At 42.6% G+C, this 16,397-nt stretch overlaps 1 protein-coding gene across 3 annotated transcripts in view; it reads left to right on the top strand.

The window, feature by feature from the left end:
• ppp3cca (protein phosphatase 3, catalytic subunit, gamma isozyme, a) overlaps positions 1-16,397 on the top strand; it is a 40,156-nt gene that overhangs the window by 1,501 nt on the left and 22,258 nt on the right. For all 3 annotated transcript variants that reach the window (XM_085787657.1, XM_085787655.1, XM_085787656.1), the window contains exons 2-4: positions 6,234-6,431; positions 8,382-8,506; positions 14,547-14,658. In XM_085787657.1, the coding sequence (XP_085643783.1) occupies positions 6,234-6,431; positions 8,382-8,506; positions 14,547-14,658 (435 nt within the window). The remainder of the gene's footprint in view (positions 1-6,233; positions 6,432-8,381; positions 8,507-14,546; positions 14,659-16,397) is intronic.

Here is a 16,397-nt window from a genome sequence, read left to right as displayed (position 1 = left end):
GAAGCAAGAGTAACTCAAAAATCACATATCGAACACAACTAAACTTATCAGTGAGGAGGGCGCAATTGTTTGTGTGTGTGAGTGTGTGTATGCATGCTCAAGCGAGCATGGGAGTGTGCGACTATATTGTTCAGCCAAATCCTTACAGTGGACGGAGAAGGGTCAGTTATACAGTAGTCATAGACTGGTTATAGTCGGGCTGGGTATGATCGGTTTGAAGAGTTTGGTTCATCACATATAGGACCGAAGCCTTGGTTTGAAATCCTGCAGAGAGGTTTCTTGTGGTTGCTATGGCTATAACTTTACAAAAGTGTCATTTCTATATGTAACACACCGACACACTAAGGGCAACAAGTTTGTCCTATATCGGGGCTCAATCTCCTTGACATTTAGGATGGACGCGGTCTTAATTCGCGAGGCAGTTGCTCGCTCACAGGGATGCCCGAGGTCCGCTCAGGTTACCGGCACAGCTCCACAAGATGGATTCCTTCACACTGAGGTCGTGGTTCAATGGACGCACAGGACACCATTTGTTGTGTCTACCCAAGACACAACGGGGCAGAGCCAAGTCTGAGGTATAGCTCCCACAGAGAGAACTCAACCCCACCCCTGCCATCCGCCACTACTACTTAATGCCAGCGCAGCCCACATCCCTGTCTGTCTGCAAGGGCACGGAGGAGTGTCCTGCCAGGGGACTGGAATGCTGAAGTGTGAGCCAGTGGGGAGAGAGGGTGAGTTAATTGTGGAAAGAATCTCCCCAGTGATGTTCCCAACATGGCCAGCCACATGGCGGAGGGAGAATGAGAATGTGGCAGGCAGAACGGGATGAAGACAACCCTGCTTTAGGTGGCGTTCCCAAAACCACTGTCCTATGAAATATCACCGTGGCTTTAAAGGGACAACCAGGAGTTTGTATTTGGTTATAAAAAAGTCTCATATTAATGTGGATGAATCTACATTACCCACACTTGTTAATGGGTCCATTTTCGATAAATATATAGTTTTGTCTTTATAGTTATTTTGTTATTATTATTTAGTGGTCCACTCCACTCGCCCAGCATTTCCTGGTTTCGGTTTCCTGGACACTGCCCGGCGGGTCATGGGAATAACGCCGCCGGATCGTTAGTTGGCATCGTTTATGGTCGGAACTACGACGGTATCTGATCGTCTTCGAACCTCCGACTTTAGTTCTTGATCAATGAAAACATTCTTGGCAAATGTTTTCACTTTCGTCCGTCTTGTGCCGGTCCAAGAATTTCACCATGCGTGTGGAGGCTCATGGGAAATGTAGTGTGAAAACACTTTGCTTTCCAAAACTCCTCATTGTCCCTTTAATTAAAACATGTGAGCTCCTCAAATCCTGATAGGATGAACCCTGGTGTATGCTGCAGTGGTGTTTCCAGTGGAACTGGTGACCGTAAGAGGGCTTAACTGGTAGACTATCTAAGACTAATGCTGCTCTGCTTGTGTAAGTCAACAGTTAAGCTCTTCCACAGCCGAGTGTTGCAGCTTGACCCGATGGCTCCATCATTTTGATCGTTCCAGCTGATGTTTCCTCCCTTGCGTGATTAACCTGCAGACCGCGGCACCACCTGTATTTCCTGAAGACTCGGCCCGGCCACGCTTTGTTTTCCAAACCGTTTGTCGCCTCATGTCATCTTTTGATTGAAATTTAAGCGGACCGTCGCCGTGTCTGGAATAAAAAACTCAAAGAGAGGCCAGAGGGGGAGTGTATTCTTGCACTGCCACACCACACCACACCACACCACACCACACAACTGACTGACTGAGTGACAGAGATGACAAATAAACCTGAGGCCGGGCTTTTTAGTTTTTGCCAGGGTAATGCATTCGCTGATAATTAGAGCAATCTGAAGTGGACTTCATGATTCATCCAGCCTCAGTCTGCTCCATTCATCTCTACCCAGCCGCATCTTTGTAATTCAATCCCGCTCCATTGTGTCGGTTTTTTGAAACAATAGTTGAACATATTCTAGACGCTGGCTCGTATCACTGTCCAAAAAAACATTATCCCCCCCGGCGGGCAGGACGGCAGATCGTAGCGTCTTTGTTTCTTGAGTCGTTTGTTGTCATGCCAGACGAGCGTGGGTGTTGATGCAGCGCAGCGCCGTGTGCCTCTGGTTTTGAAGAGTTCATCAAACATTAATGCTAATTAGACCAGACAGCCTCCCGTTAAGAAGCCAGTCTCATGGCTGTGGCAGCTTATCACTTATAACAGAACATTGTTCTTCATTGCGTTACGTGTTGGGGGGGCCGGTATCACTTTGTCCGCACCGCACACACAGTGTTTGGATTTAAGTGATGCCAGAGATTTGTTTCTATCTGTGTTTGAACAGACCGGCCCAACGTTGACTGTACAAGCAGAACTGATTGTTATTGTTGTAAGTATTATGGTGTGGTGGTATAGAGGTGTGATTCCTGCTGAGGTAGATGGAGCGTTCACTTCTTTGTCTTCAGAGACCTGCTCTTATTGGCCAGCAGTGCGTATCTCCTCCCAGTCTCCGAGCAAATAAAGTCATAAATCTGGTCAGTGCGGCTTTCTCCTGAAATGTTTTCACCATCTCAAACCGATGAGATGATGCGTCCGATGCCGTGGTAATGTTTTTGCGGAGTCTGCCCTGTCGTTCCCTGCCGGAGCCTTCCTGCAATGTGACGAGGCCTTTAAGTAAACAGCCCCTGGACCTGGAAGCCCTTGCTAATAGAGGCTTTACCTAATCTGTTCTTAAGGCTCATACCTCACCTTACAGCTCTCTTCGCGGCCATGCCTCGTAGGCCTGGGAGCACTTACTGTTTATTTATACCACACTGGTCAACGCATGACAGCTTGTTCTCAGCACAGGCTGCAGCCAAGCCGGGGCCGTCGCTGCAGCCTCTCCAGCTCCAGACTCCAGACTCCAGACTGCTCTGTGGTCCAACATCAGTTACTTTTCATCTCCCGAGTCAAACAGCGTTTACAGTTTGACTCGCAGCATCGGCAGCAATAATAAAGAAATAAAAACACAGTGTGTCAAATATCAGAAGACTCTAATATATATTCTTCAAGCCCAGATGTCTGCACAACCCTGAGTTAAAAACACATTAGACTATACCTCTGCACTCAGGCATCGCATCACTGAGTCGCAAAGACACCCACACTAAAAAACTCATTAGCGCCTTTTTTTCATAGTGCACTTTGCTTTGCTGTGTGTGGGTGTGACAACACTCTCAGACGGCCTCTCCTACAGTATATCGTTTATTTTTCATTGCCACTGCACCGCTTATCTCTGACAAGTGGAGCTGATCAACACGAGCTGATATGAGTGTTTCTGTCTCACCCGATGCCGGGGGGGATATCCTGAGCACTGACCTCACCTGTGACTGGATGTAGATGATTTCAGGGATTCAATGAAACCGTCCGATGAAGTCGTTTTAAAGTGTAAAAAGTTGTAGTTTGTTTTTTACTTCCTGCACTGTTCTAATGTTTCAGGATGCTTAGAACCCCACCAGACTGGTTTGATGCCGTATTGAATTAGCGGCACACTGTATTTGGCCTGTTATTAGGCATATCAGCTGTAATCCTTCTACCTCACCGGCCCTGGGGGCCAGAGGCCTTGGATCACACTCTACTGTTGTTTTGAACAAGTGCAGCAGCTTAGGGCAGATGTCTGCTGGGACAACTTTTATGATCTCATGAAGCTGCTGCCACCGCCAGTGCTACAGTATGGATCTGCACTTTGGTACAAAGTTAAAGGGATAGTTCAACATTTTGGAAAATTCGCCTATTGCCGTAATTCCTAGTTTTAGGAGTAGGTTCATTACCTTTAATTGTCGGTGCAAGCTGTTTTTTAGATCAGCGGGGCAGAGACAAGTTTGCACGGTATTTCCAAATATCCCTCATCAAACTAAATACACAATCCAACAACTCCAAGTTATGACCTGCACATTCATCAACACTATACGACACATGAAGCAAATACTACTTTTTGAAATCACTCCGCCCAGCAGTCATGTCTGAAATTCAGTTATACATTTAAAAACAACGTAACGCTCCATTGTTATCTCATAGCGTGGTGAATGTGCAGGTCACAACTTGTCCACCAGACCGTTTTGGAGTTGTTGGATTGTGTATTTGATGAGTTTGATGAGGGAAAGCTGGAAATACCATTAGCCTCATAGCGTTAGCTGAGCAGCTCATATCTCTGCCCCACCTATCGAAAAACAGCTTGCACCGACAATGGGCTCTATGCACAGCTCCACTACTTCCTGAACTTAAGGCTGCTCTTTTATTTCCTGTCTTACATTATTGGACAAACTGATTAATCCAGGTGTGTCTGAGTAGTCACAATGGTCAGACACACCTGGATTAACCAGTTTGTCCAATAATGTAAGACATGAAATAAAGGAGCAGCCTTAAATTCAGGAAGTGGTGGAGCTGTGCATAGAGCCCATTAAAGGTAACGAACCTACCGCTAAGACTATAGGCAGGGATTATGGGCGAATTTTCCAAAATGTTGAAATATCCCTTTAAGTTCCAGCCTTTTGATTGTGGTATTTACATAATCTTGAATTAACTACATTAATGTTCCATTCAGGACAAATAATGCTTTTCTAATTATGTGTGCTGAGTGTGTGTGTGTGTGTTTTTTGTTTCATCTGGCGTTGTTGTGTCAGTGATACATTTCTACAGTCTCACTTGTTGCACACTTCGACAGTGTTTTGATCGTGAAGCTCTCAGGTCTCAGGCTCGAAAGCTCTGACCTTTCTGACGACGGTAAAAGGATTGTGTGTAGGTGGTGTGGAGCAGATTACTGAGGGACGGTGCCGGTGGGTCATGTGAGGTGCGGGGCTTCTTACTGTCTTGCATCTCTGGTGTGGCATGATGTAGGTGTATGTCCTCCTCCTCCTCCTGCTGCTGCTGCTCCTGCTGCTGTGCTGTTAATTTCATCTGGGCTCAGTCAATGCAAATGCCAGCGGTTGTGATGCCTTCAAGTCTCTTTCAGGGGTCGTTTATTTAACTGCTGTGAAATTAAAATCTCTCCTCGCCAACATGCACTTCATCTGATCGTCTCGTGTCTCATGTTGCTGTTTTCAATTTGAACGATTTACCGATTGGCATGCTACTATAAAAGGACCGTAGTGGTGTAACAGCTGTATCGGATCGGATGCATTCTGAGAAAGTACAACATGGAAAAAGTTAATATGAATGGCTTTTTGTTTTTTTTACCTCAGATTATTATTCTTTTCCTTTTTTGATGCGGATGGATGATCATGCTGCTTGTGCAACTGCAGTTCCCATTTTAAGGAGCTGTGGGGAGATGTTGCCAGGGGGTCTATATCTGTGAGCTCCAATCCTAGCCCTGTTTTTTAGCCTATATTGGCACCACTAAAAGTATGTAGAATGAGCTATTAGTAGATTCTGTTTGCCCTTTACCCATGGATGTACAGATGCTATTCTGGACTATTCTGATCCTGGAGAATAGCTAAAACATGACCATGACCATTCTCTGGGAAGTTTTGAAGTAGATTTGTCTTTTTTTGATTGTAAGTGGATTATTGAATATTTATCCATGGTTCACATCACAGATTCAGTTGACAATTAATGGCCATACAAATAATTGCGATTTTACTGTCTTTTTCTGATCATTTTTTGGCCACTATTATAGTATAAGCCTAAACATAGTTTAATAATTCATATACACCTTATGATGAAGAAGAGGAAGGAGAATAAGCCATTAAACATTGGAACATATAAATAAAATCTGTGTTTCTGTTTGCCTTTAGGCTTTGACACTTCCATGATGCTAATGTCAGTAGGGCGCAATGTGATGATGTCATTAAAAGAGGACCAGTCAAACCTCAAATGGTGGAAAATGACCAGGAAACAGTGATGAAGTATGACATGTTTGTTTAGTTTGATCCAGCTGTTTTTATACAGATGGATGGAAACTAGTTGAACCATTATGCAAAATGATTGCAGTCAGCTCAAATGATTACAATCAGGCAATTATGTAATAATTGTCACAGACCTAATCATAGATAATGATATAGAAGACTTAATCACACAGAACCATATACAGTATGTTATCTGTATAATGTCTGAATCGTGACTTCAATAACGATGAATTATGATGCCACCTCTCAGTGTGCCCCATTATGAAGGGGCTTAGTTTTTGAAAACTTCAGCTTGAACCTATTTATGATATGAGCCCATATTGCTTTTTTGTGTTTCCCAGCTGTGCCATACCCTCCACAACACAAGCTGACGATAAAAGAGCTGTTTGAAGATGGCAAGCCCAACGCAGAGCTGCTCCGCAACCATCTGGTCAAAGAGGGAAGGGTCGAAGAGGATGTGGCTCTGAGGATCGTCAACGACGGGGCCAACATCCTCCGCCAGGAGAAGTGCATGTTGGAGGTGGACGCGCCTATAACAGGTACACACTATAAGGAGAAGGAAGCTTGTCATGTATTTGGCAGATCTGTATATTTCTTGGGTTCAGACCTTTTCCAATATGCCACCTGTGCAGTGTCTTTATGCAAGACACTAGATTTCTGTCAGTAGCAGAGCCGTGCTGTTGCTGTTGCTTGGAAACAGAGATGTCTTAAAAAGCATATACGCTCACAGTGAACACATACACCGCCTGAGATCTCCCCGCGCTGGATGGTCCAGTCGAGGTTTTTGTGCCGACCTGACGAGTCGTTTGAAACGCTGCCCTCCAAGACGGTGGAGAAAGCAAAATAAACACACCATCAACCTGGGCATTATTCCATTGCATCACTGTGTCTGTATGCTGGCAGCTGGCATATGCCCACTTCTGTGCCATATCCAAAGGCTGTTCAGGCTGTCACAGTCGACTCAGTCATCTCACTTCTTGACAATTATCTGCTTCCTGGCATCAGGCGTCCTCGGTCCAAATATACCTAGGAAGTGATTGACAGGAGCATATGTAACATGTAAAGATCTTATTTTGGGGCATTTTAAAGGGATTTTTCAACATTTTTGCAAATTCACCCATAGCCATAATCCATGCAGTCTTAGCGGTAGGTTTGTTACCTTTAACAGTCGGTGCAAGCTGTTTTTCGATCAGCGGGGCAGAGATGCGAGCTGCTCAGCTAACGCTGCGGAGGCATATGGTATTTCCGGCTTTCGCCTCATCACCCATCATCATCACCTCGCTATTAAATAATAATGGAAAGTTACGAGACGGAGTTGTTTTCGAGGCAAATGCGTAGCCGGAACTACATCCCAGACATGGCTGCTGGGCGGAGTGACTTCAAAAGCACAAATAGTTCTGAACGTTTGCTTCATGTGTCGTAATGTTACATAATTATATGTTATTATCTCATAGTGTGATGAATGTGCAGGTCACAACTTGTCCGCAAGAGCGTTTTGGAGTTGTTGGATTGTGTATTTGATGAGTTTGATTAGGGAAACCAAGAAATACCATATGCCTCCATAGCGTTAGCTGAGCAGCTCGTATCTCTGCCCCACTGATCGAAAAACAGCTTGCACCGACTATTAAAGGTAACGAACCTACAGCTAAGACGTAAGGATTAGGGCAAGGGGTGAATTTGCCAAAATGTTGAAATATCTCTTTAAGACGTAGAAATTTGATGTTGTAACACGGATTTCAAGATAGATGTTTTGGACCAAACAACGTTCCATAAATGTCTGTGCAGGCAGAGGGATGTATGGTTATGAACTGACCAGCTTGTGGTTCATCATTATTAGTCTGTTCAACAGGGACAGAGCATTAAAACACATTGCTGTGCCCCAGAATTAGCCAGAACAGGCTATTGTTCATCTGTAGTGCCTGGACAGATGTTACAGATAATCCAGGTGTGTTTGCTTTGCTGCAGCCTGGAGTCACACAGAGTTAACTATGTTATACCATCATGGGCTAATGATGAAAAGTAATTATCTGGTCATAGTGGGTGTGTTCTTGAATTCAGTCTGAATTGGACAAAGTATCTGTTAATTGAGTGCATATGAGAAAATGGAATAAAGGAGAATAGGAATCTGTTACAAAATAACAGAAAGTAGGTGTCTCTGTCTATGTGCCAAACCAAGAGACGTGGTAGTTAAATCTTGATGACATCCATCCCTGTATGTAGTGTCAACTTGCTGGTTCTATGTAAAGTCAGGAAAGCATGTGTCCTGTCCAATCCCACATCCAGAGATCTGTAACTGATGTTGTGTATAACTTTAAAAAACACATGGACACAGTGCTCTTTATTTGAAATTTATCTTTTTTGAGTTTTTTCCTTCTTCTTTTTTTTTCTTCTTTAAGTTCAGATAACCGTTACATGTAAATGCAAAGTTTATGTGGTTATGTGTTGTTGCCACATGAGCAATTAACAGCAGGGTGTTTGTCTGTCCACAGTATGTGGTGACGTCCACGGACAGTTCTTTGACCTTATGAAGTTGTTTGAAGTGGGGGGGTCGCCCAGTAACACGCGGTATCTCTTCCTCGGTGACTACGTGGATCGAGGATACTTCAGTATTGAGGTGAGTTGTTGTTCCATCGTCCTTTTATTCATTTAGGTTTGACATGTTTATTTTACAGCTAATAAGGTTTTTAGATAAACATTTTTTTTATTTAAAGAGGTAATGACAAACAAACATAAATACACATAAAATACTCGACAATGTGACCCCATTAAAAGAAAAAAAAAGGGTCCAAACGACAATAATTTGAATTAAACTCGTTTTGTGTTATGTTTTGCTACCCCATCTTGATTAGTTGTGATTATTTTTAAAATTAAATTTTTTCAAATTGCATTTTTACCAGTTCAGACACTTAAATACATTTCACAGAAACAAAATTACACATTATGTGTTGAGATTTAGTTTAAAGATTCACACTATTATTTGCTGGAGAGCTACATTGCACTAGTTATTGGTGTTTTATAAAAATAGAATGTTCATGTAAAAAAAGTGGTAATATCAAATGAAACCCATATTGTTCAAAGAGCTAGATACAAGATACAGTATCACTTGATGCTTCAGTTGTTAGTTATGACTCAACATAAGTATTCTTCAAATCTCATCACACTCAACACCGTCCTGCAGAATAAGAGGACAACAACAGTACAGAAGAATGCTATAAAGGCTATAAAGCCTGAAGTGTCTCCAGAGGAAGCTCTGTGCCGTCTGACAAATTGCCTCAAGTGATAATAATAACTTGCCTCAGTATGATTTGTGTCTGAGGACTTCAAGTTTGAAAATGAAAATAATAGGAAGGTGTAGAGTCAGAGAGAGACGAGGTCACTTAAACTCTGTAATCTGTCCCTCCAGGCTGCTACCAGCATACCCCCCCGCCCCCCCCCCCCCCCCCGATCAGCGGGCTGCACCACTGGTGGGTGGGTGGGCGTTTCTTGTCAGTAATGAAAAAAGGAACTGGTTCTTTTGACAAGAGAGAAGATTGTGATATTGATTTTGACTTTGATCCTCCCTGTCTGTCCATTGCGAGCCAGACTATAGCACAGGTTGTAAGTCGATGCTTAAAGGGATAGTTCAACATTTTGGTAAAAATTGCCCATTGCCATAATCCCTGTAGTCATAGCGGTAGGTTCATTACCTTTAATTGTTGTTGCAAGTTGTTTTGAGATCTTCGGGGCAGAGACGCGAGCTGCTCAGGTAACGGTAGATACAGTAGTCCCCTGTCCCTCATGGAATGTAGTTCTGGCTATGCATTTGCTTTGAAAACAACTCTGACTCGTAATGTTACATGAATATTTCATATTGTGGTGAGTGTGCAGGTCACAACTTGTCCACGAGAGCGTTTTGGAGTTGTTGGATTGTGTATTTGATGAGTTTGATGAGGGACAGAGGACTGTACGGTTACCTGAGCAGCTTCCGTCTCTGCCCCGCAGATCTAAAAACAAACATGCACGGTGCATGGTTCAACATTTACAAAGTTACTTGCAGTGTAAGTTTTTTTGCGTGGCTGATTGGCCTCAGTGGCTGTTGTTAAGTTCATTGTTCGTTTGTGAGATCCTCAAATGTTGAAGTCTTGTGAATTATTTGTAAAGGAGAAGCTTGAGATCAGGGGTGAGTCACGAGCCGGTCGCCGGTCGGCCGTATGCCAGCACTCTGACCTCCCTGTGTGGGCTTTTGATGGACACTGGGTCGTACGCCGAGGTGTGTGAAATGTCACAGATGAAAGGAGGAGACTGAAACAGCATAGACAATGACGGACTGACGTCTGGTTTGGAGAGCTGAAGCGTCGGCTCTGTGCTTATGTTCCTATCAATTTCCGTTCAAGTGGCACTTTAGACGCTGCCAGCCCAAGAGCAAGGATGACCTCTTCTACACTTGAAAATCTATTAAGTTTAAGGCAACAGAACACATGCTGTATGTTTACATGATATAATGCAGCCAAGCCATTATCCAAGTGTAATTAAAAACAAGGCAGCCTAAAGGGACGTGTCATTTAGCCTGTGAAGCCTGGTTATTTCATCATGACCTTTGTCAGTCGCTGACTTTTTCCATCTTAGCTTAACAAGTGTTATAAGCAGGGTTTGTCTGTCTTTGAACTGCTTAACAACTTTTTGGGGGGTTTTTTTGCCTTTATTTGGTCGGGAGTCAAACCGGTGATCAGAGTTTCAGGCATTATGCCTGCATTGGAAGTAGGGATGTCACATTTACTTATTTTCACAATTAATTGTGGTATTAAACACCACAATGTTTTTATCGTAAAGATTCCTAAACACCGTCACTTTCCAAAAAAGTTTATGTCGGAAACATGTTGGCAGATATACGCCAAAGTGAAGGTAAATGCACTCATACCGGTCCATTTACCTAATGTAACATTGAATTGGTAGGAATTAAAATGTTAGCGTGTCATTTGTAATAAAAAATTAAACAACAACAATTAAAATAAACTTAAACATTTGGTACCAATGTTAAATGTTAAAGTTAAACATTTGTTATAGATGACAATTAATGACTTGACTATTTCCGCTGGGGGATTAATAATTGGTCCTATAAGATACTTAAAATATTTTGTGTAAATAATTAGTAATGTATGTATATTTTGACTATATTTGATTTTTACTCATTCATAGAGTTGTGAAATTAATTATACATAATAATTGTGATAATCATAATACTGTGATTATTCCTCTGACAATAATTGTACCAAGAAAATCTATAATTGTGATATCCCTAATGGGAAGTGCTCTCCAACCACTGAGCAACCCACATTCTCCTACTTTTTTTATGATAGTTTGGACTTTAGTTTTTAGCTGATGGTTGAATTTAAAGATTCTACCTTCAATAATAATTTCGATTTATGTAGCACCTTTCAAGACACCCAAGGATGCTTAACAATAACACAAGAAAACAACAAGAACAAATTTAGCAAGTATTGTGGACATTTAATAAGTAGTATAGTATAAGTACTACTATTTATTCATATATTTATTATATTATGAATCTGATATTGGTAAATAATTGAAAACCAGTTCTCCCAGGGATTGGATTAGATTGATGGTGATGCTGCTATAGGTGATATAGTATGGAGTTGTTGGTATGAAGCAGCTATGTAATGATGCTATTCTGATGTAAAGTTGCTAAAAAAAGAAAAGAAAAGAAAAGCCAACACTAAAGAAGCATAAATCCCCAGCTCTCAGTGACAGGGCTGAAAATCCTCTTCCCACTGAGCTCATTTCAGTAAAACACATAACACAGATATAGGAAATGGAAATCAGGATGTGGTTACCTTGGTAACATAAAGAGTCAGCGTCGCCTCTTGAGGTGGCGTATTATCTTTGCAGTCCAGCAATTTGCCAAAGACTAAACTGGGTGCATGTGAGCAATCAGATTCATTCTCTGAGCTTCTTTATCTACTCGCTGATCCAGGAGTGTGTGTGAGTGTGTGTGTGTGTGTGTCTGCCAACTCCCTACACACACCAGACGTAGACTGAGGTGTGCGTCTGTCTGTCTACGTACGTGTGTGTGTGTCTGGGCTTGAGGTGAAGTTTGCCAGTCTTCATGTCCGTCACACAAAGCTTTGTGCCGTTTGCTTTGCGGCTGGCTAAAAGAGAGCAGAGGGCTCTCATTAAAACCCATGTCAGCTTCCAGCCGCTCCACGCCATGTTCCCTTTCCTCCGCCTCCGCACAGGAGAGATCAAGTCACACCGACAGCCCCCCCCCCACCCCTACCCCTCCTCCTCCTCCTCCTCCTCCTCCTCTCTGGATGTTCACCGACACTTCACAGTTCACCATTCCTCCCGACGATGGAAGAGAACAAGACTGGGCCGTTCCCCCCACTCACTCTTGTTGTCAGTTATGTGAATACACACCTGCTGGCTGTGGTTACCTTGGTATCTGGTTCCAGTGACTTAATCGACGGCCGTGGCTGGTGCATGTTAAAGGAGTGGGCCGAGAGTGGCGAGTGGCAGCTATTGAGCAGCGCCTGGTGTGAGCTGCCAGGAGAGAGAGCAAGTTCATTTGGATTGTAAATGCTGCTCTGTTTTTCACACTCTGTCCTTTATTTTATTTTTTTAATTAGAGCCTCTAATATGGCCAGAAGAAAACACCCCAGTGCTTCTCACACCAGATGAGTTTGTGATGGAAAAATGAATCATTCGCTCGGCTCCACAGTTTAACCTGTGCTCGGAGCAGGGTGGATTTCTATATTCCCTTTTTATTGCGTTTGATTAAAACCTCCTGTAGATTTTTACTGCAGAATGAAGCCAAACTGGCTGTGAGGTTAACTGGTCTTGATCCAGATTGTGTGGGAGTGTTTTTTGTCATTTAAAGTGTGTTCCTGACAGTCTTGTAAACAGGGTCCTTTAACGCCTTCAAGTAAATCCACTGCTGGTTGGTAATTCTGCTGCAGATGGCTGTGTTCACACTGGAATGTGTTTGTGCTTTGGCTGCTCTCAGCCTTCCACATACTATGTTAAAACAAGTGATGCTCAAGGTTAGTGTGATGAAGCTGAAACAATCCGATGAGTCAACTAATCAGGAGCCACCTTTAATCACTCTCTGGCTGCAGCCTCTGCAGGGCCGGGATCTGCTGCTTTTATTTGTACTTATATCGTTGTTAACTGAATATCTGTGAGGTTCAGACAAACTAAGATGGTAAGAAGGAACACCTTGGTGTTTTCTGACACTTGAAAAAGGAACCAATCTGTTGATAGTAAAAATATCCTGTGTTTGATAATCAATCAATCAATACAATTTGTGTGGCACTTAAAAATGCAATGCAAAGTGCTTTACATAATTAAAACACCCTATCCTACCCCCAATCCCCTGGACACCCCCTTCCCCCACCTCTCCAACCCCCAAATACAGAAATACAACTTAAAGGGACAACGAGGAGTTTTGGAAAGCGAAGTGGTTTCACACTACATTTCCCATGAGTATCGGTGCGCACGGTGAAATTCTTGGACCGGTGCAAGACGGACGAAAGCGAAAACATTTGCCAAGAATGTTTTCATTGATCAAGAACGAAAGTCGGAGGTTGAAAGACGATAATTGCACTGATCAATAAGCACTTTGTGATATCCTATGTACTTGAATATTCTGCACTTTATGTAAAACTCATGTACTTGATTACTTATTTATTTCACTTGAATACTCTACTCATTTAATTACTGAGAAACATCTTAGTGCACTTCAGGTAGGCTTTTAAACTGTCATGTTGTTATGTACTTATGTAGTATCACTAATTGCCATGTTTGTCGCAATCGTTTGTCTCTCAAAATCCTTGTTATATTTTTTATTTACCATGTTACCCCATCTCCCCAGACGACTACAGATGGAAATTAGCGGCTCCGCTAAATCTGGTGCAGCCATCTTTTTATTGTCTCAATAATTAATGTCACTGCACACTGTCGTTTTTAAATAAATAAATAAAATAAAATAAATAAATAAGATACCGTCGTAGTTCCGACCATAAACAACGATTCGGCGGCGTTATTCCAATGACCGAAAGTAGGAAATGCTGGGCGAGCCGACCACTAAATAATAACAAAATAACGATAAAGACAAAACGATATATTTATCGAAAATGGACCCATTAACAAGTGGGTAACGTAGATTCATCCACATTAAGGTGAAACTTTTTTATAACCAAATACAAACTCCTCGTTGTCCCTTTTTAAACAGGGAATATTTAAAAGCAGGAAACACTCTCATATGGGTAAAGACTGGACGTAGATAAAAGAGTCTTTCAAAATGAAGTGAAGAAGTGTAGTATAGCTTAAACTGGGGCATATACTGTAAATATATGAAAGCATATACTATATAAGATAAGATAAGATAAGTATAAATAGTAGAAGAAATAAATATGTACATAAATAAATTGAATGAAAACATTTTAAAGCGTAGAATAATAATAAAATAGGTAAAACAATAAAAAAAGTGAAACTAAGAAGGCAGGTCTTTAGTTTGTTGCCCTGAGGTCTTCAGGAAGGCCAGTCCATGATAAACAGTAGTGAGATGTGGTAGTGATGGGTGTAAAGAGCTGAAAAGAAATAACTATTGAACTGACTTTTCCTTCTCTTCCCTCCTTTTCCTACGTTTTCCCTGGCAGTGTGTTCTCTACCTCTGGTCGCTCAAGATCAACCACCCAACCACACTCTTCCTCCTGCGTGGGAACCACGAGTGCCGACACCTGACAGAGTACTTCACCTTCAAACAGGAATGTAAGTGCAGCGCTCTTCTCTCAGCCGTACGACGCAGCGCTCTCTGCATCAGTCAGACTTCATACAGAGCTAGGGTTTGAGTGGCGTAGGGCGGGGTGCTCACAGTGTTAAGTGTGATACTCGTGACTGTCACTTTTAAAGGTTAACTGAGACAGATAGGTCTAGATGACACACAGGAGTTTGAGAAATGTCGGTATTAAATTCAGTTCCATGCCAGAGATGCCATTTCCTGGCTCTCGGTAGCCTCTCCAAGAAAAGCTGTGACTGCGAGGTGACTGACTCCCTTTAACAACATGACAAACTTCCCACAAGTAGGTTATGTTTGTCAGAAAGTGTGTGTTAGATCAGGAAGTCCCGTCAGAAAATGTGGCAGCACATCAGCATTACTCCACGGAGGAGACGAAGCCTCTTCCTTTTCATGTTGCAGACGTGGAGCTGTTGGAGCATGGAGAGCAGCCAGGCATGCTGCCGAGGCTTCTCACACACACACACACACACACACACACACACACACACACACACACACACACACACACACACAGACACACACACACATTGATTTCAATCTGTGACGGTTGAGTGTGGAGATGTGTCCGCACGCGTGTGTGTGTGTGTATGTAGCAGGTGCAAACTTGAAACAAAGACACCTTGGCAGACGGCTAAGACAAACTTGCCAGCTGCAAAAAGATGTCACTCACTGCATCTTTGCAACACTCCCACACACACACACACACACACACACACACACACAGTAGCACCTTTCTGTGGTTTAGGTGGTTGTTGTTGGGGCAGGGTGTAATACTCAGAGAGTTATATTATATAATGATAGCGGTGAGTAGCAACAAGAAGAGTGAAGTTTCAGTTGGTGTCACTAAGCTTTTAATTTGGGTCAGTTGTTGCTCCACAGAAATGTATGAATGAAGAGTCAATACAAACCAGTGTTTATTCTTTGTTCAAAGATGCTATTACTGAGATTTTGGAGGAGTTTTAATTAGCAGTTAACTTTGTTTTTCAGTAACTTAAAGGGATAGTTCAGCTTTTTTGAAGGGGGGTTGTATGAGCTACAAATGCTCATTAAAGTCCTCCTCCAATGACCGTTTTTGGTTATTTTAAAGCATTCCCTGTGGTCTTTAAATTGTGATTATGAAGTTTTTAGCCAAAATCACAAAACCTGTGCCATTTCCCAGGGCTCTCCCTCTGCACAGCACCAGCATCTCATTAGCAATGCACCTCTGAGTGGTGGGCGGAGACTGCGCTGCTCTGCAACCAGCCAGCCATCCCCCTCACACTGACACCGACGCCGTCAACCCCAGTCTCCCTGGAACTGCCAGTTTGCGTCTGCCATTGGTTCACAACAATTTGAAAGCAGAAAAACTTTTTGCACTTCCTTTTCTGCTGATATGTCGTCTAACATTAGAAAAATGCCACAGGAACATGTGAAAAGCACGAAAAACACGATTTTCATCAGTGGGGGTCTTTAAGTACACTAGATGCAGTAGAAAGGTCTCTGCTCCCCCCGAGACACAGGCAATACACTGTTGTCAATGGGGGACAATTAATGAGTGTATTTTCGCCGCCTACAAGAAGTCTTGTCTCAAAATAATACACCATTTCAAGAGTACGTGTGTGTGGGTCTTACATATGCTTTATTTTTTGATGCGCCTCTTTATACAAACTGAAAGTCATGGTTCAAATATATGAAGTCCATCAGCCTCAGTTGTTGATGTGACATGAGTGTC

The sequence above is a fragment of the Trachurus japonicus genome, chromosome 9 (assembly GCF_045865225.1).
Source record: "Trachurus japonicus isolate A0001 chromosome 9, Traja_1.0".
NCBI lineage: Eukaryota > Metazoa > Chordata > Actinopteri > Carangiformes > Carangidae > Trachurus > Trachurus japonicus.
This window is presented reverse-complemented; position numbering and strand designations above follow the sequence as displayed.